Source organism: Dipteris shenzhenensis, chromosome 19 (genome assembly GCF_047967505.1).
Source record: "Dipteris shenzhenensis isolate YYH24624 ecotype China chromosome 19, Dip_SZ_1.0, whole genome shotgun sequence".
Lineage (NCBI taxonomy): Eukaryota > Viridiplantae > Streptophyta > Polypodiopsida > Gleicheniales > Dipteridaceae > Dipteris > Dipteris shenzhenensis.
In genome coordinates this window covers 47351298-47375247 of record NC_141614.1, presented here as the reverse complement: position 1 = coordinate 47375247, position 23950 = coordinate 47351298, and the positions used below count along the sequence as shown (strand labels likewise).

Genomic DNA, 23950 nt, shown 5'->3' with positions numbered 1-23950 from the left:
ACAGGTGGAAAAGGCCTCCAGAAGCATCGGAAACCTGCAATACATGCTCACAAATGGCTGACTTCTGCTGCAGCATCCTGCAAACCCTAGAATCGGCATTGGAAAGCTCCAAGACAGCTTCAAAGATCCACACGTGCAGGCGTGCCTGGAACTGTGTGCCGAGCAGCAAACTAGGAGGAAGAAGAGGCACCAACCAGCTATCCCCGAGAGGCTATCAATGGCCTAGACAATGCTCCAAGAGACCCCGAATGGTGGCGGCTGGTTGAGGAGATGCTAGATGGGCAGGAATGAACACAAAGGGCTGCAAGGAGAGGCAGTTATGGAGGCAGTAATGAAGGTGGTTGTGCAGAAACCTAATCGGGTCGGAGGCAGCTGAAAGGAGGCGGAAATGAGCAGCGAGACAGCTTCAGCTACCGGCAGAAATGACTGTAGAACTGAGGTGGCTGCAAGATGGAGGAGCTTGGGTTAGGGCAGAGATGACGTGGCATCTATGGCAGGGTCTACTTGCTCTGATACAATGCTAGAAACATGGTGTGAGAGAGAGAGAGAGAGAGAGATAGGCTAGGGCAGGATTAGAGTTAGGGTTAGGGCAGAATGTTGAGCAGAATTAGAGTTAGGGTTAGGGCAGAGATGACGTGGCATCTATGGCAGGGTCTACCTGCTCTGATACAATGCTAGAAACATGGTGTGAGAGAGAGAGAGAGAGAGATAGGCTAGGGAGTGAGGAAATGATAGACAAATGTAGAATCCATGAAGGCTTTCATTCATTCATCATCACTAAATGAGACAAGTGAAGTACAAGCCTTAAAGGCTACACTCACACACTTGCACCAAGTGCTAATGGCATAAGTCCCATAGTGACACGTGGCACTCACACATGAACTAATACTAGATCTCCTAGTACTACACACCAACACATCACATCAACACACTCTTTGGCTATGATATCTCCAACAACAGATGCATTGGCTATCATTGTAGGCACCACGATGGATGCACTTCCTCGCCTACAAACGGTAAACTCTTCCTCCGAGGCCTTTGAGAGACATGTATGAGCTCAAGAACGAAGGGAGGATTTTGGACCTCGAGATGGAGCTTTATCGCATGAGCATGGATCAAGGGGATTAAATACAGGTTGGTTGTGCGGGATCAACTGACAGTAGTTGGTCAAAGGACAAGTTTGACCAAGATGGCTAAGCTATTGCTAAAAGGCTCCCAAGGTCTGTGACTACAATGATTGCAAAGGCAGAGGGTGGCGCTAGTGACGTTCGAGGAGCTGGTGCCATTTCTTCTGCAGCAAGAAGCTCACGAGAAGAAATATGATGGAACCGATGATAAAGTCCTAATAGCTCAGGACGAGCAAAGGCAAGGGTAAGGGTAAGCTTGGCAAAGGCAAGCCCAAGAAGGACAAACTTGATGATGGAGCAGACTCTTCAAACGAAGAAAAGAAGAAAAAGACAAAGAAGAAAAGAAATGCTTCTACTTTGATGAGCCAAGACATTTTGCGAAGCACTCCAGAAACGAGAAGGATGATTAGAAAAAGAAGGGGGCCGGCTTAGAATCAAAGGAGTCAAAAAGCAATGTGGTAGTCACAGAGGAGCTTTTCTTGGTAACATCTCCCGGTGTTGCTAAGGTAAAGTATGCAGACTCCGGTGTTACGGTGAGGATGCCTAGACATAGAGAGATGATCAGATGAGTCGGAAACCTTTGTGAAGGTGAAGGACAATGACGAGTGCTTGGAGCCATCTGGGTGCTCTACTGGTATTGCTGGCACAAAGAGGGATTCTTCGAGAAGACCTATGGACTCAAACTCTGATGGATGTTGTGACTTAGAGGGGGACATCACAGGACTACACATGGATATTGATGGTCCCGGTAATCTGGATGTATGCTTGGGATTTGATTTCTTTAGTATTTTATTTGGTTGCAGACCTTGCCAAATGGAGGACGGGTTAAAACAGACCCTGAGAACATGGTGCCTGGAGGACTTTAAGCTGTTCAATCATCATGACGGGGACAGTTGGGAGGACGTTGGTGCTTGGAAGGCTCGAGTTTGAAGGCCGGTATGTGACTGAAGGAGGTGGTGCCATCTGGTACTACCAAAGATGGACCTATGTACCAAGAAGGTGTGCTTATGCGGAACTGGACCTGGTGGAGCAAGAGCCACTAGATGAAAAAGCTGGGAAACGACATCGACACTGCAATGATCGATAGGGCTATGACATGGGAGCTACTGGAGCATCTTCATCGACGGGTTGGTAACGGACCAAGATGTGTCGGTGAGGGGGTCCGGAGGGTGGAAGTTGGCATAGGGGCAGAACAACAGCAATGGATTGTGCCGTGTTTCAGACAGGTTTGGAGGGCCAGAAGAGCAAGGGATAGGTCGGGTTTTAGGGCAGGCCTGCCTGGGCCAGTGGTAGCTTGCCATGTGGCCAAGCGGGGCCTGCATGCCTCTGCATATGTGCCCCCACTAGGGCTGATGGGGGAGGGACTGTTTGGGACGGCCCAATCCCCCCTACCAAGTGGGTTTTATGGAGCGGCATTGGCCCTATAAAAGAAAGGCCTTTGAACCTCACTTCTCATCATTTGGAGCAGTAAGTCTTCAGCAGACTGGAGCATAAGAAAGGCCATCCAGAAGGGCTTCCACAAGAAGGACCTGCACACATAGCTCACACGAAGCAGCCCACCTACGCTGACATCCAGCGCAGCAAGGTGGAGCGATCACAGCATGGAGACTAAGCCTAAAGAAGCTCAATGAGGAGCACGAGGGCTCAGGGATCCAGAGGTGCTAAGGAGATAGTAGTACATTTTGATAGGATCACAGGATCACGGTTTGGTGGGACTCTGGATCTCTCTTTTGTATTGTGTGCATTTGAGGATGGAAATATATCTTTTGTTGGTGCTATGATATGCGCTGGTTTTCTTCAATAACATCCTCATTTACAGCAAAAGAAAACCGGAGCACATTGATGCCTCCTTCTACATACGATTTATTTCGAAATTTGCCAACAGGGCAGCTCCCCTTATGGACTTCTTGAAGAAGGATGCCTTGTTGTGGTCAAAAGAAATGCAGATCCAGGTCAGTTTTGAAGACATGCTGTCCATCTTGCATCCCTTCAAAAAGTATTATTCACTACCTGCATGGGAGAAAAATCAAAGTAAAAAATGGTCATAGAACACTTGTGTTTTTCCTTACACAGCCTCAATCTGTCAGCCAAGCAAAAGAGATGGCTGGCTTTAGTGCAGTCCTATGATTTTGACTTGAGTCTATATAGAACGGGGCAACAAAATGAGGTTGCAGATGCCCTGCCTAGGATGTGGTCTTGTGCGCTGTCTACAGTTTCAATTTACCAAGATTGAATACAAATATTTGCCTTGTCAAAAGGTAAAGACAGCATTTTAAGATTCCTGGAAAACTTAGTCCACATGATATTCCCATGGCATTCAAGAAGATTACATGCAGCCATCTTTTCAGAATTGCAGGAGGATCATGAATTTAAATTGCATAATGGGTTGTTGTGGTTCTAGAACCACATTTACTACCCTTTCCAAAGGTATGAGACATCTGCAGTTCTTCAGTTCTGAAGGTTTTGCACACATTCTTTTGCATATCTAATAGTTAAAAAAAACTCACGTCAGAGATTCAGTATATGGTCTTAAAAATCTAAAATAGCTGTTTCCCCATTTGCTAGATTTGGTGATTCCTATTTTAAACTACCTTTAATAACATAGAATGGTTCATTTCCACAACAAAAAACAGATTATGTTGAGTGTCATGATCTCTTCCTTACATTTACATTTCCATGCAAAGCTGGAAAGAATAACACTTAAGGCATCCTACTGTATTCAAGACTCACAGATATAAATAAAGGTAGGCTTGAGATTTACCCTGTATTCTTCAACAAAACTCAAGTCTAGTGGATTTGCTCCTTCTTTTGTCAATTGAATCAGATGCCTGTTCTCAGCAGATAATAAAAACTCAATCAAAATCAATATACAGTAACTTCCAAGCAACCACAACTACGAGAATGATACAAAGGATTCACTTTTTTAACCGTAAATTGTATTTAATGAATCCCCAAGGAAATAAACAGATGATCATTCTCCTGCAGTGTAAAAAGTGTTGCTACTAGTATACAAGCTTTACAAATCTTTCAGGTCCAGATGTCCACTGGCATAATATGTATCAATTAAAAGATTAGTTTATTCCCACTCCTGTCATCTAAGTAGATGCAGTTAGCTTGTAACAAAAAATCCACTGGCAGAATAGTCTATAGAAGCAAATGTATGTCCAGCACATATTCAGCCAGTGTGTAACAAAACATGAGCGTTGAACCTATGGAATAATCTATATAAATTAGGCAGAACTAAAGATATCCAAAGTGACAATTGAACATTCCCATCTCATCTTCTATTATCTTGAGAATCAAAAAAGAAACCTTTCAAAAAACAAGCCCTTCAAAAAGATTTCTAAAGTGATCACTAAAAAGTCAGTCCATATTACAATTAAATACAAATAAAATTTGCCCAAAATCCTAAATTGCTGAGACTGAAAGAAATCAGCTGTCTAGCATTCCAATGATATATCATACTAGAAAACAAACAATCCTACAAGAAAATCCTGATCCTTTTATCAACCAGATAAGAATAAGGGCACTTGACTCTCATCCTCCTAAAGCTAGTAAGCCCTACTACGGGAAGCGTTTTTGACTGAACTCTTCTATTATGTGGACGAGCTTTGTATGTTATTTTATTTTCTTGTACATCCTCCAAGTATGGGCTCTAATGGCATTATACGTTTCTCAAAATGCCATGTCTAACACAGTATCAGAGCCTGTCTTGGAGCTGACCTATGTGAGGGATCACCATGGTCCAAGGACGGTCCTAGGATGGCAGGTGCCTTCGGAATGGGCTTTAAAAAGATATCTGTTCCACTATTGGTTGAGACGCCATGTGATTGAGTGTAATTCTGCGTGCACGATACATGTTTCCTCGACATCGATCACACATACATTTGGTTTTTTGCTCCAACCACATTTACGGATGGGTTGCGGTGGGGGAGACCGGTTGGGAGACGCCATCCCTGCCAAGTGGATCACCAGAGATAATGGACACGCTGCAAGCTGGGTTGCCAACAAACTTCGAGGAAGAACTCCAACCAATATGGGAGAGAGTGTGAGATGTTGGGGGAGTAGGAAGGATGAAGAGGAGATGGGGTGTCTATAAGTTGGCTTGGAGGGAGACTCCAACGCCCATGGATTTTGGTGCTAGAATAGCCGAGCCAATTTGTAGAACGCCAAGGATAAGTATTCATATGGAAAAACGACTCGAAGGGGAGCCCTCCCACAAACGGCAGCCCGCCTATCAGAGCTTGCCTTAGAGCCGACCCACGGGAGGGGTCACAATGGCTCAAGGACGGGGGGATGGTAGGTGCCTTGGGAGTGGACGGCCATCAGACTTCAATTCCCACACTTGGTTGAGATGCCGTGTGAGTTAGGTTGCCATGCTTTGGTTGGGAGACAACTCTAAGTACGGATGGGTAGCCGGTGGTTGAGAGACACCATGCCTGTGTTACCATTTAGAGAGTAGCTAAGCGGAATGTGGAATGAGAGATGAAAGCATAAAACACAAGATGTCACAACGCAACACTAAGCTTTGTATTGATCAACAAGTCGATACAAACAATGGGCTGACTCACAAAGATGTCTCACACACTCATTTACAAAGACCTTAAATAGAAAAGAGAAAGAATCCACTTTTCTTGCACTAAGCACTTTATCTTAACTATAAAAGGCAAAGAATCCAATTATCATGTACAAGACATTAAATAGAAAAGGGAAAGAATCCACTTATCTTGCATAAGCACTTTACCTCCAAGTGTCTCAAATGTAAGGAGATGATTACAATTAGGTGCTACATAGCACCCACATGTGTCTCAAGCCTACTAGCACATAACTAGAACCATACACACCTACTCCACTTAAGTACACATAGCCCCAATGACATTGGATGCTATGACCATCTATTTCTCAACACTCCCCCTTGATCTAGGATCCATACCACACAGGGTGTGCTTTGGTCAGGGAATCACTAGAAGCTTGCTAAGAATTGTTTTGATAAAAAAGAAGTGTCGACCCACATAGCCTACGTTATTTCAGAATTAGTGAGATTGGCTTCATGGTTGGACGTAGTATGTTTATCGCCCAGTTTCTTGTCTTGACTCGATTATGTTGCCTAGTATTGATATACATGAGGCAAGTTTCTCACAAGTATCCATTGATCATCAATCCCGTGTCACCTCAGATGGGCACGCACTTATTGATATGGGGAGGATACATGATCTGATGGTCTAGAGACATGGCCATCCTCTCACAGACTTCTCAATTCCCCAACCAACCCCTAGAGCCGATCATACCTACATGTTCTTTAGCTTATCCATCCCCCTACCTCCACTCCTCCACAGAACACATCATGTCCCATTACACTACATTTCAAGAGATTCATTTTGACCATACACTAGCCTTGCCTATGCTGCCCACCTCTCCTGTATGCTTGATGACCTTGACGATATCCCATTTGCAGAGGACACAGCTGCACTTATCACCCGTTTCTTGCATGATGCTGCCATCTAGTCTTTCCCGCATACCACTAGTTCCACCCGCCTACCACCCATTGGATCAATCCCTTGCAATAGCTGGTATGATGATGAGTGTAAGGCCTTGCGCCGTCAGCTCAGATTCAAGACCAAGCATCATCTTTCGAGTGCGACAGACACTACACGAGAATATCATAACCTCGTACTTCTGAAGAAGAGAGACGTTATCCGTCAGAATGAGGAAGAACTACTAAACATTCTGTTTGGTAACAACTCCCAGGATTTTTGATAGAAGTTTCTCGAGTGGAGATCCACATCCCCTATCACCGACTAGATCATCTAGTACACCAATGCATGCACACTCTATGACATTCCTCACTAGACCTCCCACATCTACCACATCCCACTTCTTGTGCACTCTTCATTACTGGTGATATCAAACATGCTACCCTCAAGCTACATAATGGCCAAGCCAAAGATCTTAAAGGGCTTTCTATGGAGTACATTGCACATTGTATCAGCACACTAGCCCCGATCTTAGTAAAGCTATTCAATGAAACAGTTTGCATCGATTTTCTCCGCACCTAGATCCTTAACACTATTATTCCAATTCACAAGGCAAGGGATCCCATGAGTCCGAAGACCTACAGGACCATCATGATTAGACCCATCATGTCCAAGATTTATTGACACTCATGCTACCTGAGAAGCAGAATGTGCGGGACACAAGTGATGGGGTAGGCAGGCTTCTGAGCTGATCATGGCAAACTGGACCACATTTTACATAGTGGGATGTTATTGAGGAGGTCTGAGAATGGAAGCAGATGGTTTATTGTTGCTTTGTGGATTTCCACAAAGCCTTCGACACGGTACCATGAGCCTGACTTTCAGGCGCCTAATTGATCTTGGGTACAGTCAGAACATTATTTGAGCAATCAGGGCACTGCACTTTATGAACATGAATCAAGTAGAGTCCGGACTGTTACGAGGTGGACAGAGGAGATCATTAGCACGATCGGAGTCAAACAAGGTTGTCCATTATTGCCAACCTTCTGACATCGTCCTTCAGTAAACTAAACGGCAGTAAATGTTGGGTCACAAAGTAATGGAAATGGAGTGGAATGCAAGAAGCTGAAGCAAACGTGAGTACTTGCAAATGGATACAAAGGGGTGGCTTATATGACCCCGATGTAGAAAAGGGGGTAGGGACACATTTGGAAAAGGGGGATAGACTAACAGAAGGAGAGAGAGATAGGGGAAGAAGGGAGGAGAAGGGGTAGGAGAGAGAATGAGGTAGGAAAGAGAGGGAGAGATTGAGAGGGAGTAGGGAAGAGAGAGAGAGTGAGTGAGCATAGGTAGGAAGGAGGAAGGGAGAGTAGATAAGATTAGATGTCACATCAAAAAGTACATAGTAGGGGGTGGATGGAGACTTATATAGTCCCTCCACATTTTCCACCTAAAGGGCCTCTAACTTGGCCTCTTTTCCCCTTCATTACAGCCATCCCTTCCCATAGAATTTTTCCCTCAAAATTTCATATGCGGGCTGTTAAATAGGTGCAGCAAACAACAAATAATAATTAGCCCGGTAGGAGATAGGGGTTGTCCTGGACAATGCTCTCTGGCTGCCATGAGTTCTCATCCTCACGGAGTCCCTACCACTTGATAAGATACTCGGTGTAGACTTTGATTCGGAGTACGTGATCCCTGAAACCCATGATGTGCTCCGGAACATAGAGTATGTGGCCCTCCTCATCCATAGGTGGTAGCTCAGGAAGGACTTGAACATGCTGTCTAACATGTGGCTTCAGCAAGCATACATGGAAAACATTATGAATCCTGGAGGTCCTGGGTAGCTCCAACTCATACGCCACCTCGCCAACTTTGCGGATAATCCTATAGGGACCGTAATACCTGTGAGCAAGCTTCGTGTTGGTGTTACCCTTCACTGAGGCATAACGGTTCTTATGGAGGCGTAAGTGCACATAATCCCCTTCTTCAAAAGAATCCTCCCTCCCCTCCCTCCCTACCTGCTACCCCTTCCCTTCCCCTCTCCTCCCCTCCTTGTTGCCTCGTCCCTCCCTACCTGCTACCCCTTCCTCTCCCCTCTCCTCCCCTCCCCTTCTCCTGCTGCTGCGCTACCCCCTCCCACGCTGCTGCTGCGCTACCCCCCCGCTGCTGCTCCTGCGCCCCCCCGTGCTGCTGCTGCTTGCACCCTTTGTGACATGCAGACAGTTGAGACGGAGGCACATGTAGATCTACAGTGCCCCCGATATGCACATATCAGGGAGGACTACCAGCAGATACTAGGGGACTCCGCTCAGTTGACATCAGTTCTCTTCACTGCCTCTCCAACAGCATTGGGATCTTTTGTCACTCATCTTTTTACCTGTCGTCAGGAACTCATAGACTCCTGACCCCTCTCCTTGAGGAGACTCTTTTTACATTGTATCGAGACGAGTCCCATGGGTCATTTTTTGGCCCCCGAGGACGCTAATAAATTCTACTTCTACTTTTACTTCCCTCTCCTCCTCTCCCCCCCTTCTTCTCTCCTCCCTCCCTCTCTCCTCTTCACACCCCTACTGTCCCTTTCCCTTCTCTCCCTTGCTGCCCTCCCTCTCCCCCCTTCCAGCTCCCCCCTTCTTCAACTTCCCTCCTCCTTCAACCTATCCCCTACTTCTTTTGGCTTGCTCTCTCTCCTCTCTCCCTCCTCACTTCACCCTCTCCCTTTGGATGTACCCCCATTTTATGGGGGTCTCCTGGGCATCAAGAAAGCGGACAGAGTTTTTTTTTTTTGTGTTTAAGTTTTTTTGCAAAAGGACTTAGAGCAAGAGTGTTCCACAACTCTCTTTGCACGCATCTTTGGTTCACACCCCTCCAGATCACAGGCTAGAGATTGGATGCTTGCGGCGCTTCCCCAAGAGCTCGTCCCCCACCTAAGGATATACCTAGATGAATCCAGAAACATTCCCAAACTCATCCTCTAAAAACACAACCTAGTGCAGTTTCAATCTCATGATAGTGATGTTCGTTTGTTGGGACGAGGTTTCTTTCAAGTGTGTCTAGATTCCCCGGATGTCACGAGAGACTTACTACATGCCAGGTTTCTATTTCTAGGCTACAGGAGGATTTTTTTGTTTCCCTTTCAACTGGGCTTTGACCAAGTTGAAGAAGACAAACAAGGAGTTTTTCATCAGGTTCCCTGGTCTCCCCTCAGTTTATCACCGGCTTCTTTCAGTTATTGACCAGAGGTTTGGTGTGGTAGCAGAGATCCCCCCTCTTCCTGGCGAGCCCTCTTCGGCTACTAAGGCGGTCAGGATGGATGGGGTACCCAGGGTTAGGGTCATTGTCCAGGACCCTAATATTTTAGATGACCACATCATGCTACAGTGACCTAATGGGTCTTTCTTCTGCCAAAGATTTGAGGTTGCACGTCGGCAGGACCAGCGCAAGATTTGCAGATCCTCGGGGCACTTCGCCAAAGATTGCCCAAAGAAGAAAAGAGGCCCAGAAAGCAACCAGCTCGTACTAGCCTATGACAAAGAGCAGGAGCATGACCTACCGCTCCACAAGCACCGCCTCAGACACGGGCTCCCCCCCCCTCCTAGGGCTACTCGAGTCCCTCCTGCACCCCACACCACCTCTGGCCCACGATGGGTTTCGGTCGCGGTTAGGCCCTTCACTTCAAATCATACCTCCACCGCTTCGAAGGCTACCCCCTTGGAGCCTCGGGAGGCTAACGCCTTGGAGCCTAGTGTTCAGGAGCCTTCTTCCACTCCACCCCAAGATCAGGCTATACCTCCCTCAGCAGCCCAGGTTGTTGGCACCTCATCTGCAGCACTTCTTGCTCAGGACCCAGTACAGGTGCCTCCTTTCGTGGATAGAGGAAAGGGGGTCTTACATTCTCTCCCTGCTTCGGTAGGAATCCTTCGGACCCCCTCCCAAAGACTGGCTCAATGGAACTCCTTTTCCGCTCTGGAGGACCTCTCTGACATCCCAAATGACGATTTTGTACCTTCCACTTTCGGAAAGCCAGTTATCGGCATCCCTTTTGAGAGATCTTTCTCTCTCTCACCTGTGGACTTTCCTCCCCTTGGACCTCGTGTGTATGGCAGGAGGTCAGCTCCGGTGGAGGGTTCTTTTTCCGCCACCAAGTCGGGAAAGGTATTCCAACCCGCTTCCTCCCGCCGATGAGAATAGCCAGTTGGAATATGCAGGGATTGGGCGGCATCCCTCATCGCCGTCGCAAACAGTTGATCAAGAATCAGCTCCGCCCAGGTGTTTCAGGTGGTTCGTTAGACATTCTTTTTCTTCGGGAACACAAACTGGATGTCAAAGATTGCTCCAAGTCAGGTAAGCTGCTTTCAGGCCGGACTTTTCGGCTTCCTGCCTTGGGAACCAAACATGCATATTAATTTCAGATTCTATTCTCCCTCTGGTCATTGGACACGGTACCATCACCCCCTCCAGGGCCCAGTGGATTTTACTTCTGATTGACGGACGTAAGGTTGGTTTCCTCAACCTCTATGCTCCGAACAACAGAGAGACCGTGTTCTATTTTGGAAAGAGTTGCTCTCGTGGGCTGACATTGCAAATTCATGGATTATTGGAGGTGACTTCAACATGGTTGAGGCACCATCTGATAAGCAAGGGGGCAGAGAAGGTGGTATTCATTCCCTTGAGAGAGCAACTTGGGATGCCTTCTTGTTCAGGTTCAGTGGCAGAGATGTTTGGTCAGATGATGCATTTCATATTCAGTCTCAGTCACTTTGTTTTCGTGGTCGAACCGTAGGGTGCAGATGCCTATCCATGCTTGGATTGACAGATTCTATGTGAATGATTGGGCTCTTGATAGAGGGGGGACAGTCTGCATTACACTTGGTGTTTCCACTCCGACCATTTTCCGGTAGTTTTGTCTATCTCAGAGCCCCATCTGAGAGGACAGTCTCATAGTATCAGGATCCCCGATGCCTTATACACATATGAGACTCTCACAGAGGCAGTCTTGGAGATCTGGGTTTCTCACATATAGGGGGGGGTGGCCAGTCCTTCACATGTGGCCACAGCACTTGCCAGTATCAGCGACTTTTATCACTCTATTACTAGTGCTCGGCGAGGTGAGGTACTCAGGCGGGAGATTGGTATCTGCCGGCAGTTGGCAGCCCTGCAGAGGAAGGAGCAGAGACAACCATCAGATGCTTGGATACAGAAGCGCCTTGCTGCGGCAAGGGCTCACTTGCAGACATTGCTTGATCAGAGAGCAGAGTATGCCTTCCATGCACGGGAGTCCTTTTGGATACAGATGGGAGGGAGAGTCAATAAACAGTTTTTCTCTACACTTGGTCCCAGACATAGTAGAGAGAGTGTTAGGCAGCTTATTGACTCTGACGGCGTTTTGCAATCTCATCCGGATACCGTCATGCACTTAGCGACAGCTTTCTATGCCTTCCTTCTTTCTGCAGATCCTGACACACAGGCCAGAGATGTGGCTAGAGATGAAATTTGGCAAAGTTTGCCTGTGTTGGTCACCCCAGAGATGATATGCCCACTTGATGCACGCTTTACCAACACAGAGTTCAGGACTGCTCTCTCCGCCCTTCATAAGGGCAAGTGCCCTGGTTCCGATGGTCTTACTCCATCTTTTTTTACAGCCTTTTGGGATATGATAGGTGATCATATTACTTCAGCCCTGCAAGGCATTTGGGACTCGGGTGAGATGCCTGACTCACTGACCGAGGGACTCATACACCTTATCCCAAAAGGTGGCAACAGGAATTTTGTATCCCATTGGAGACCCATCACTCTTTTGGGCACTCTATACAAAATCCTTGCCAAGGCGATCAGCATTCGATTGCAGCCCCTTCTTCCGGACCTCATCCATGATACTCAGATAGGCTTTGTGGCATATTTGATAATATCTTTTCCTTTTGGGAAAATACAGAGTGGGCTATGCAGAGCGGGCAGAGGCTGGCAATTCTACTCTTGGACTTTGAGAAAGCCTATGACAGAGTCGGGTTTTCTTGAGGGCACTCTTCTACGATTTGGATTTTCAGATGCATGGATTAGAGGAGTGGCCTCCCTTTACTATGGTAGTGAACCAGGTTCTTTTGGCCACCCCCTGGTTTGTGTGTTCTTGCTGATGCCGGTCTAGGGATTGCATCACTCAGCTCATTACACCAATCATGAATTTTTTATGAAGAGGACTTGATGGCACAGCAGATGTTGCAACGAGGGTGGCCTTGGAGACCATTATTCTCTGTACATGTGAAGGGGGCCTTAATATCATTGACCCAGACTTGCAGTGCAAGGCATTGCTTTGTAAGGTGGTGGTGAGGGGACTCATGCCTATGCACGAACCTTGGAAGGATTTCTTTTTTGGACGCATTCAGGCTTGCACACCTACCTTGGGAGATGATTGGGTGGACAGCCCTCGCTGGATTTTTACTTCCGCCTCTCTCAGATCTCCTGCCTCTCCTCTCATGACTGCCATCCTCAAAGCTTGGGGGAGCTTCAAAAACACTCTTCGAAGGGTTCCGCCCTCCACCCTCCAAGAGATTGAATAGGCAACCGATCATTTGAAACGATAGTATACTTGATGAGCATGGCAGACCACTGGGCACTTTCCATTACATGCAGTAGTCTAGATGGGAGAGAGGCCCCACCTACACAGTAGGCACTTGGAAGGCTTTTATTAGGCTACCTGAGGATCAGAGACTACAGTTCGTGAGTCACCTCAGAGAGGTAGCACGTAGGATTCAGCAGATAGATGCAGCCATCCCGGTGCAATGGACAGTTGAGATGCCTATTACTTCCACCACTTGGATGGGAGCTTTTTCGAGGACAACAATTCCTCTACAGGTCATCGCTCTTCGAGGTCTCGAGGAAGATGCACTGGTCATTGACGTTGGGGATGGAGGTATACTCTCTAGATCCACGGATGATATTCTTCTAGAGGTTGCCTTTCAGCCTGTCAGGATTGCTGGTTTTGTGGACCATGGAGCGGGCTTGCAGTGGTACTTAGACCCCGACCCTCTGCTCTTGGCCCTAGGATCTTGGAGGTTGTGGTTATATGGAGGTGCACCTATCAAGTGCTTGCAGTGGGACCCGGGAGAGTGGGACTGGATAGATCATGGGCACCGAGAGAGGGGGATTCCCTTCTTTCGTTTCACGTTTGGTAATGCCAAGAGATTTTAGCTGCGCAGTAGGGGTTGGATTCCCTCTAGAGCCCCCCATTGGGACAGCTTCTTCATCACTGTAGATTTGCGTAGGAATTTCTAAGATTTGCGTAGGAATTTCTAGAGGAGGCTCTGAAAATCCCTCAGAAATAGAAAGATCACTCTTTTCTTTGGGCGTTCTATTCATGGAGGGATTGCAGTGAACCTGTGGAGATCACGATTTAGGACTGATCCCACTTGCCCTCGCTGTCATTTTGCAAAGGAGTCAGTGCGACATTGCCTTTGGGACTGCAGTCAGGCGAGGACTATTTGGAAAGGGGTTGCTCGGATACTCAGCATTTTTCATACTTCCCCTTTCTTCATGACTTGGGGCTTGGGCTAGCATACAGAGCCCTTCATGGGCAGCCTCTTCTAGGAGGACTGTATTTGTTCGAGTTTGGAGGGCTTCTCCTTTTTTCTCAGAGGTTTCTACCGGATTGAGATCGCACTATTAGCCCCAATCCTTTCTTTTTTTGCTCTTGAGCTTTTCATGCATTGCATGGTGTATCCCGTATGGAGCTTGCTCTAACGGTTTTCTTTAATACTTAATAGAAGTCTCCTTTTGCAAAAAAAAAAAAAAGAAAAGATACCTCCTGCGTTCATCCGCATACTTCTTCTGCTTGGCTTGGGCATCCTGCATATTCTTTTTAGCCAATTGCAGAAGGGCATCCATACTCTCCAAGTCATTTCTTGCTTGCTGATTTTTCAGAGCCATGTCTGCAACTAAAGATGGCATACCCACTGTGCATCCATACATAGCCTCGAACAGGCTCATGCTAATAGAGATGTGCTTGGTACTGTTGTAACAAAATTCAGCAATGCCAGGGTAGGTGTAAGAGAAGCACCCACTGCTGTAAATAATTCCTGCCAAAAGTGACCCATAAATTTTGCATCTCTGTCGCTGACAATCTCCCGAGGGAAACCATGATGCTTAAAAACATGCTCGATGAACTGCCAAGCAACTTGTGATGCTGAATAACGGGTCTTAGTGGGTATAAAATGGACCTACTTTGTCATTCTGTCAACCACCACAAAAATGCTATCCCATTCCCACTCTATGGAAGGCAACCCTGTGATGAAATCCATAGCAATGTGAGTTCATTTGCCTTCTAGAATAGGTAATGGCTGCAAGAGACCCGTGGGTACCTGACTGTCCACTTTGTTTTGCTGGCAAGGCAAACATTCACTGACAAATGTACCTACATCCCGCCACAAGCCATCCCAGACAAAGCTCTGTTTGACCTTTTCATATGTCTTAGTAATACCCGCATGTCCTGCCATAGGAGATGAGTGCATTTCCTGTAAGACCAGCAGTCGGTACTTTGACTCTGGCACCAAATAAATTCTGTCCTTGCACCACAACAGCCCATTATGCAGCTTAAATTCAGCATGCCCCTGGCTTGGTGGCCTCTGTAACTCCACAAATATGGGAGCTGCCTTAGCATCCTGCATGTATTCCTCTTGAATACCCTGAATCCACTCCTGGTAGATGGTAGAAATGGCAGACAAACTGCAAGCCCACATACGGGATAAGGCATCTGTAACCACGTTTTCTTTCCCTTTCCTGTACTCGATGTCGAAATCATAAGACTGAACCTTAGCCAGCCACCTCTTCTGCTTCATTGACAAGTTGGGCTGCGTAAGGAAATACCTGAGTGTCCTATGATCTGTCTTAACCTTGATTTTGCTACCATACAGGTAGTGGTGCCATTTATCGAAAGCATGGAGGATAGCCAACATTTCCTGATCATGCACATGATAATCTAGTTCCTTGGCATCCAATTTCCTGCTTTCAAAAGCAATTACCCCGTGTACCTGTCTTAGCACAGCCCCTAATCCTTTGCCACTGGCATCTGCCTCCACAATGAAAGTACGTGAAAAATCAGGGCATACCAACACAGGAGCATGAGTGAGGGAAAATTTCAGGTCTTCAAAGCTGCGCTGTGCATCTGTAGACCACATAAAAGCATCCTTCTTCAAAAGGTCTATCAGAGGGGCTGCCCTTTTGGCAAACTTGCGAATAAAGCACCTGTACAAGGAAGCAAGACCTAGAAATCCCCTCATCTGAGTAGGGTTGCATGGTTGTGGCCAATCCGCAATGCATTTCACTTTTGCAGGATCCACTCGAATGCCATCCTTGCTCACAATGTGACCAAGATACTCAACCTCTTGTGCCATAAAAGTGCATTTGCTGGCTTTAGCATAAAGCTGATGCAACCTCAAAATTTCCAGCACTTGCTTGACATGTCTAATGTGCTCCTGCTTATCCTTGCTGTAAATGAGGATGTCATCAAAAAACACCACCACATACGTGAAAAGGAGAGGCTGCAAAATCTTGTTCACGAGTGCCTGGAAGGCAGCTGGTGCATTGGTCAATCCAAAAGGCATCACCTTGAACTCATACAGCCCCCTCTCTGTGCGAAAGGTTGTCTTGTGCTCATCCTCAGCTTTCATTCTACTCTAATGATAGCCGGACCTCAAATCAATCTTAGTGAAAAACTGAGCACCCTTGAGTTCATCCAACAGGTCATCTATCTTGGGGATTCGAAACCTGCTTTTGATGGTGACCTTATTCAAGTCTCTGTAGTCAATGCACATATTGTACGAACCATCCTTCTTTTTTACCAGGAGCACAGGGGATGCAAAAGGAGAAGTGCTATGAGTGATGAAACTCTTTTGAAGTAAGTCCCTCACTTGAGTTGCCACTTCTTCCCGTTCTACCTTAGAGAGTCAGTATGGGGCCCTATTGATTGGCTTACTACCAAGTTCCAGGACTATGGCATGATCTACACCTCTTCTCAGAGGCAACTGTGATGGCAAATCAGCAAACACATCTGCAATCTCTGAATATCACAATCATCAACACGGGAAGTGCCACCCTCTTTAGTTACTGACACATTTAATGCATATATGGCCCTGCCCCTCTTGAGCTCTCTAGCCAACTGCCTTGCTGAAATGACCTGCAATTTAGGAGCTGCAATACCATGCAATGTAACTGATCCATCCCTGTGGACAAAGCTGAGTGTTAAAGCATTGAAATCCATGCTGATTTTACCCAGTGATTGCAACCAATCACAGCCCAGGACAACATCTATTGGGCCCATGTCAAATGCCAAGAGATCACCTGCAAATGTATAGTCATCAGAGAACTTAATCCTTGCATCTTGGCAACAAGATCTATTGATCATATGCTGTCCATTGGCCACTTCTACTCTCAGCCCATGGTCTATCTCAGTAGCAATCAGTCTCACCCTCTTGAAGGTCTTGTAGTTAACAAAGCTGTGGGTGCTACCTATTATGCTCTAGCCGAGATAGCATGACCTCGGAAAGATCGGTGGGCATTTTCTCTTAGATGACCAACTTTTGTAATAGTTAATGTGCGTAATTGGAATGGTCAAGAGAAGTAACTGCCAAGGTCCTAGGTGAGGGTGAAATGGCATTGACTAGGTAGTTCTGAGTGCTAAGGCCTAGGTGCATTACGTTCACGCAGATCACGGGCGATGGCATTCAATTGTTCCACCCAGCCTAACTCTCGTGGATCACAGATCTTCAAATTCCTTTGTTTTTATTTCGTGCTTATCCACGAGACCCTCATTTCCCTAGATAGTTCTCCTTGCCAAATGTCGTCATTTTAGCCTCTCCACTTGGTGCACCTTTTTACCCCTCTCTTGGGGCACACTAAAACCCACTTGCCCCTTGGCATTATTGCACATTTAGGTGCACCTAGGCCTTAGCACTCAGAACTACCTAGTCAATGCCATTTCACCCTCACCTAGGACCTTGGCAGTTACTTCTCTTGACCATTCCAATTACGCACATTAACTATTACAAAAGTTGGTCATCTAAGAGAAAATGCCCACTGATCTTTCTGAGGTCATGCTATCTCGGCTAGAGCATAACATTCCTTCCCTCTTCAAGCATCAGCGTCCTCGATGATGAAATCTGGAAACACTCTCCGTAACTGGTATACGGATTCCCAGGTAGCTTCCAATAGAGGTTGACCATGCCATGCAACCAACAACGTGGGTATCTTCCGATTTCATATTTGCATTGTTCCTCGGTCCAGGATTCTTGTTGGCTTGCGCCTCGCAATATCCTCTATCTCCTGAAGCAAAACCACACCTTCGATTAGTGAGTCACCTGTATGCAAAAATTTCTTTAAACGTGAAACATGAAAAACCGGGTGCACCTTACACCCCTGTGGCAATTCTAATTTATAGGCTACACTGCCTATTCTCTTTAGAATTAACCACGGCCCACAGTATCGAGGTGATAACTTAGCACACTCTCTTGAAGTCAACGAATTCGAGTGCGAAGGAACTCTGAAAAAAACTTTTTCACCTTCCTTAAATACTCTTATAGACCGGTTTTCATCCGCATACACCTTGGCTCTATCCATAGCCTGGCGGATATTAGCTCTCGCAAGTGCTAGCATCTCCCGCATCTGAACCACAAAGTTCGCGGCACTAGGCACTTTCTGAGGTACTCCAACTATAGTTGGATTGGCTGGTCTATAACCATAGTTCAGTTCAAACGGACTGAACCCGGTAAATGAATGTTTTCTATCATTGTAGGCAAACTCTAGCAATGGCAACCACTTGTCCCACGTATGTTGCCTCAATGACACATATGCCCTCAGCATATCCTCCAAAGTCTGGTTGACTCTCTCCGTCTGACCATCCGTCTCAGGATGATCCCCACTACTCATTCCCAACTTAGTCCTTAGTGTCTCAAATACCGCTGTCCAAAAATGACCGGTAAATCTGACATCTCTGTCTGACACTGGATCTAGGCAATCCATGCAGACGAAATATATGTCTAATAAACAAATCCGCCACTTGCGGGGCACTAACAGACTCTCTAGTCGGAATGAAGTGAGCCATCTTGGTTAGACGATCAACCACCACAAGGATAGAATTATATCCTCCTTGTGTTGTAGGTAGCCCTACAATAAAGTCCATGGAAATGCTCTCCCACTTATTTAGTGGTATCTCCAAGGGCTGTAAAAGTCTGAGTGGCTTCACCCGCTCGGCCTTACTTACCTGACACGAAAAACACCGTGTCACATATTCATGAATATGCTTTTTCATCTTTGGCCAAAAGAAATCTCGCTTCACGAGATCATATGTCTTCTCGACTCCTGGATGTCCCGCACACGAGCTATCATGGCATTGTCGAATGACTCTCTGCCTGAGATCATTCTGACTAGGTACTACAACCTTGCCATTTCTAACTAGCATACCATCCCTTATGGTATATCTTGCATAAGTTTGGCCTTTTCTGGATGCCAGGTCATCCTTTTCATTTTCCCCGGGTTTTAACACATGAGCTCTAGGCCACAAGCTCTGGACAAACTCGTCCACTTTCTGAGTTTCTCTTATCTCGGTCATTAGAGCACTCTCTAATATCGTGAAACTCAGGTTGTGCATAATGCGAGACAACGCATCAGCCACCTTATTATCTTTTCCTCTTCGGTACCGAATCGTTAGATTAAACTCCTGCATGAGCTCTGCCCACCTAGCTTGGCGGCCCCTCAAGTCAGGTTGTTTACAAAAATGTTTCAAAGTATCATGATCTACATCCACATAAAACTCTAAACCATACAGATAATGCCTCCATGTTTTCAAAGCATGGATAACAGCATACAACTCCAATTCATGAGTTGGCCAATTCCTTTGAGAGGGAGAAAGCTTCTTGCTTTCAAAGGCTACTGGCCTTCCCTCTTGAAGGAGGACTGCTCCTACCGCAATGCCACTTGCATCGGTTTCTAGGAATAACGGTTTCTGGAAATCAACTATTTTTAACACCGATCCTGTGACCACAGCTTGCTTTATGGTGTTAAAGCTTTCTTGTTGATTCTGTCCCCAAATAAAAGGTACTTTATCTGAGGTCAGATCAGTCAATGGCGATACTATTCCAGAATATCTTTTGATATGCCTTCTATAAAACTGGACAAATCCCAAGAATGATCGCAACGAGGTCAGACTCTGAGGGATTGGCCAAGTTAGTATCGCAGCCACTTTCTTCGGATCCATTTCTACCCCCTGTAGAGTAATTATGAACCCTAAGTATTCAAGCCTAACCATACATAGTATAGTTTTCTTCTTATTCACATAAAGACTGGCTTTCCTCAAAGTACTGAACACTATTCTTAAGTGTTCACGATGCTCAGTAATACTTTTACTGAATATCAGGTGTTAAAACTTTCTTGTTGATTCTGTCCCCGAATAAAAGGTACTTTATCTGAGGTCAGATCAATCAATGGCGATACTATTCCGGAATATCCTTTGATATGCCTTCTATAAAACTGGACAAATCCCCATCACTGACTGTAATCTGCTGCTGATGGGATGAAACCTCATTTCAGCGTCTGTGGGCTGAAGTGTCATCTTGTTCTGTTGCGTTGCAGTTTGAGTTGCTATTGCTTGTCGTCCGTTATATATCTTTGTTAAGTGGTCTTGCACTGCTGTTTGTCTTGCACCACGTAGACTCTAGCTGATGGGAACCACAAACACAAGAGCGAGTGGTTTGCGTTCCAGAAGTTAGTGGTTTGTGTTCAAGCGTCGAAGACCTGCGCATGTGGATGCCTCTAGATAGAAATCAGGATAAAAAAGTAATTGGAAGCAAAGGTGCCAGAATCTTGGCTCTGATACCAATGTAGAAAAGGGGGTAGGGACAGATTTGGAAAAGGGGGATAGACTAGCAGAAGGAGAGAGAGATAGGGGAAGAAGGGAGGAGAAGGGGTAGGAGAGAAAAAATGAGGTAGGAAAGAGAGGGAGAGATTGAGAGGGAGTAGGGAAGAGAGAGAGAGAGTGAGCGTGCGTAGGTAGGAAGGAGGAAGGGAGAGTAGATAAGATTATATGTCACATCAAAAAGTACATAGTAGGGGGTGGATGGAGACTTATATAGTCCCTCCACATTATCCAACTAAAGGGCCTCTAACTTGGCCTCTTTTCCCCCTTCATTACACCTGAAGTCAAGCATATGGTTGACCAATAAAGTCAACCTAAGGGTTGACTCAGTCTTGAGACTAGTCTACAAGGCCAAACCAAGGCTAAGTGCTAACAAAACCCTCCCATGGTATGGCTAAAGTATCCTAGATACATCTCAGGTCTACCTAAAAACTATATCATGGTTGCACATATTCGTCCAAGATGGATATAGCAACTGTACATGGAGATCAACATCACATAACAAATGGTGCCAAGTGTAAGGCATGTCGAAAAGCCTAAAAGTTGGGCCGTGGTAGAGCTTTCATGAAGAGATCTGCTAAGTTGAAGTATCCTGATACATCTCAAGTATATCTCGAAACTATATAATGGTTGCACATATTCGTCCAAATGGATATAGCCTATGACAGTACAGGGAGATCAACATCACGTAACAAATGGTGCCAAGTGTAAGGCATGTCGAAAAGCCTCAAACTTGGGCTGTGGTAGAGCCTTCGTGAAGAGATCTGTTAAGTTGTCCTTCGTGGGAACATAGGACAACTGTTTATCTCCACCTGAAAGTCACTCTCGAACATAATGATAATGAACCTCAATGTGCTTTATGCGGCATGAAACACTGGGTTTCTCGCAATAGCCAAAGCACTCTAGCTGTCAGAACATGGCTGGCTGATGTCAAGATCTACAAGTGGGCAGCCTTCACAGCTACAGTAGAGTGTGTCTGGCTTTGTAAGCTTGTATTCTGCTTCATAGCTGGAAGTAGCAACTGTACACTGCTTTTTGCTAAGCCATAAAATGCATGAAGATCCAAGCATGAAACAGTTGCCACTGTGAGACACTCTCGTGTCATAACAACCTGCCTAGTCACTGTCCGTAAAAGCATGCAAGACCAGTGGAGACTCATCACCATAGAAGAGTCCCAAATTTTGTGTGGCCTTTAAGTAACGGAAGACCCACTTCACTGCTTGCCAATGTTGTGTACTAGGCATGTACTCAATTGGGAGATGGCATACTGAAGATCAGGCTGGGTATGACATAAATAAATAAGGCAGCAAACAGCATGCTGCAAAAGGGTGGCATCAAAGGGTGCACTCCCATCCTTAGAGGAGAAAGCCCCAAAATGTGACCAAAAGGAGCAAATGTCGCTGCAATCCGCAAATGTGACACAAAACCCCAATTTCTAGAGCAAAATCACGTCAATGTCACTGCAATGTGCAAATGTGACATAAAAGAGAATGAAAAGCTTCAAATCCAACTGTACCAGGCAGATGTGAGTCAAGAGGGAGCAAATCCCAACCAAATGGTGCTAGAGCAAGTTGAAGCAGCTGGAGGAAGGCCCGAATGACTGAAAAGAGTCCAGATCTAAGCAAAAGACCTCAAAAAACAGCCCCAAAATGCTCAAAATCAACTTTGGATTCCTGGCAGCGTCGTGCATGTGTCCGTACAAATCCGTACGACCGTACGGATAAATTTTATCAACCAAAATGGTATGGGACAAGGTCGTTGGTATGCGGGCAGCTCAAAAATTACAAAAAACATTGAAATCGGACCTCAAAAGGTCAAAAAGAGCCGCTGGACTGTTTTTCTGCTCCAAAACAGGTTTCTAGCAACAAAATGAGGCACATGACTGAATTGGAGTAAAATGGCAGGTAGGAGTAGTCGGAGGCTGAGTAATGAGTACGAGGGGAGGCAGGTAGGAACAAGAGAACCCGCTCTGATATCACTATTGGGCACCCGGAAGCAATGGAAATGGAGTGGAATGCAAGGGAGCAAGCAACAAGCTAAAGCAAATGTAAGTACTTGCAAAATGGATAATGAGAAAGTACAAAGGGTGGCCTATATAGCCCCGAAGTCAACCATATGGTTGACTAATGAAGTCAACCTAAGGGTTGACTGAGTCCTAAGACTAGCCTACAAGGCCATACTAGGGCTAAGTGCTAACAATAAACTGTAACTATGTTAGCATCCACACTATTTACAGCAACATTACCATTAGTTAAATGCCACCGAAAAACAACCTTTGAAGACAATTAAAGGGAGGCTAGAGTGCCCCTACTCAAAACCAAATGCAAGAGACGTAGATTGGCCCCAAATGCTTTGTCGCCCCTTTCAGTATTTATTTAATTCTTCTGACAATGGAACAAAGCTTTTACAACAAGGGCTCACTCCCTTTCACTCTACAACACTGGCAAATCCAATGTCCACAATTCCTGGCTTCAAACTGCATCTAATCCCAACTCACACTAGAACCCATCTGCCAAGGCAAAGCTAAGGCATTTCCCACGTTTGTGTCCACTACAAAGCTGTCCAGGCATTCCACAAGACATCCAGCTTGCTCCAAAGGGCTTGGCAGTCCCACAAGCCAATGCCCAGCCTCTCAGGGTGACATTGCAGCAACACAGATATCAAACTGCACACCTGACCTCAAAACAGGAAGAATTCCACACACTGCCCCTCTGGCACCATTCTAGGCACACCCTCTGTAGCGGAGTGTCAGCCTGATTGGCCAAGAGGGAGTTTTCAACAACAAGCTTCAAAAATAGCAAATGAAGACAAAAGGAGGGTCAAAACGATCGTACCCGCTGTCCTTGGAAGAGGGGCGAGCTCTACCCTTGAACCTATCCTCTATCCAGGCCCCCAGCAATGCACAGTGACCCTCAGTCACAACAAATGAAGAAGGGTTCACCTCCAAAGGGCAACATATCCACCAGGCAAAGGCTAGCAAGAGAATTGGGCAGCTTGGAGAGGAAGAGAGATAGAATGCTTGAGAATTAGACTGGGTAGGAGAATCACAAGCTGAAGAGAGAGAGTGGAAGCTAATCACATGCAGGGGAACGTGACCCAACAGCCATCAATGAGTGTAAGGTGCCGTGCAAGCAGTCCGTATGATCAGCCAAGGTCTTGAGAAACGTGCAAAAAACCCATACAACCTATGTAGAATCGTCCATACAGTCCCTTGGAATTCGTACCAACAGTCATACAAGGAAATCACCTCGGGATTTGTACAACAGTCCGTTCAGCGTGCAATAAATCTGTACAGCAGCAATAACTGATCCATACAATGTGCAATCAATGCCTGAAGACGTGTGCTAATTGACCCATACAGCCCGCCTAGAAATGCATGCCCAAGCAGCCTCGATTTGTGTGATGGAATTTCATACACAGTTACCACTAGTGGACTCCCGAGTATCAAAATC

General features: G+C 46.1%; 1 protein-coding gene across 7 annotated transcripts in view; it reads right to left on the bottom strand.

Moving 5' to 3' along the window:
* Window positions 1-23950, bottom strand: part of ACD5 (Diacylglycerol kinase family protein) — a 74899-nt gene that overhangs the window by 16846 nt on the left and 34103 nt on the right. For all 7 annotated transcript variants that reach the window (XM_087390537.1, XM_087390538.1, XM_087390539.1 and 4 more), the window contains one exon: window positions 3889-3955. In XM_087390537.1, the coding sequence (XP_087246663.1) occupies window positions 3889-3955 (67 nt within the window). The remainder of the gene's footprint in view (window positions 1-3888; window positions 3956-23950) is intronic.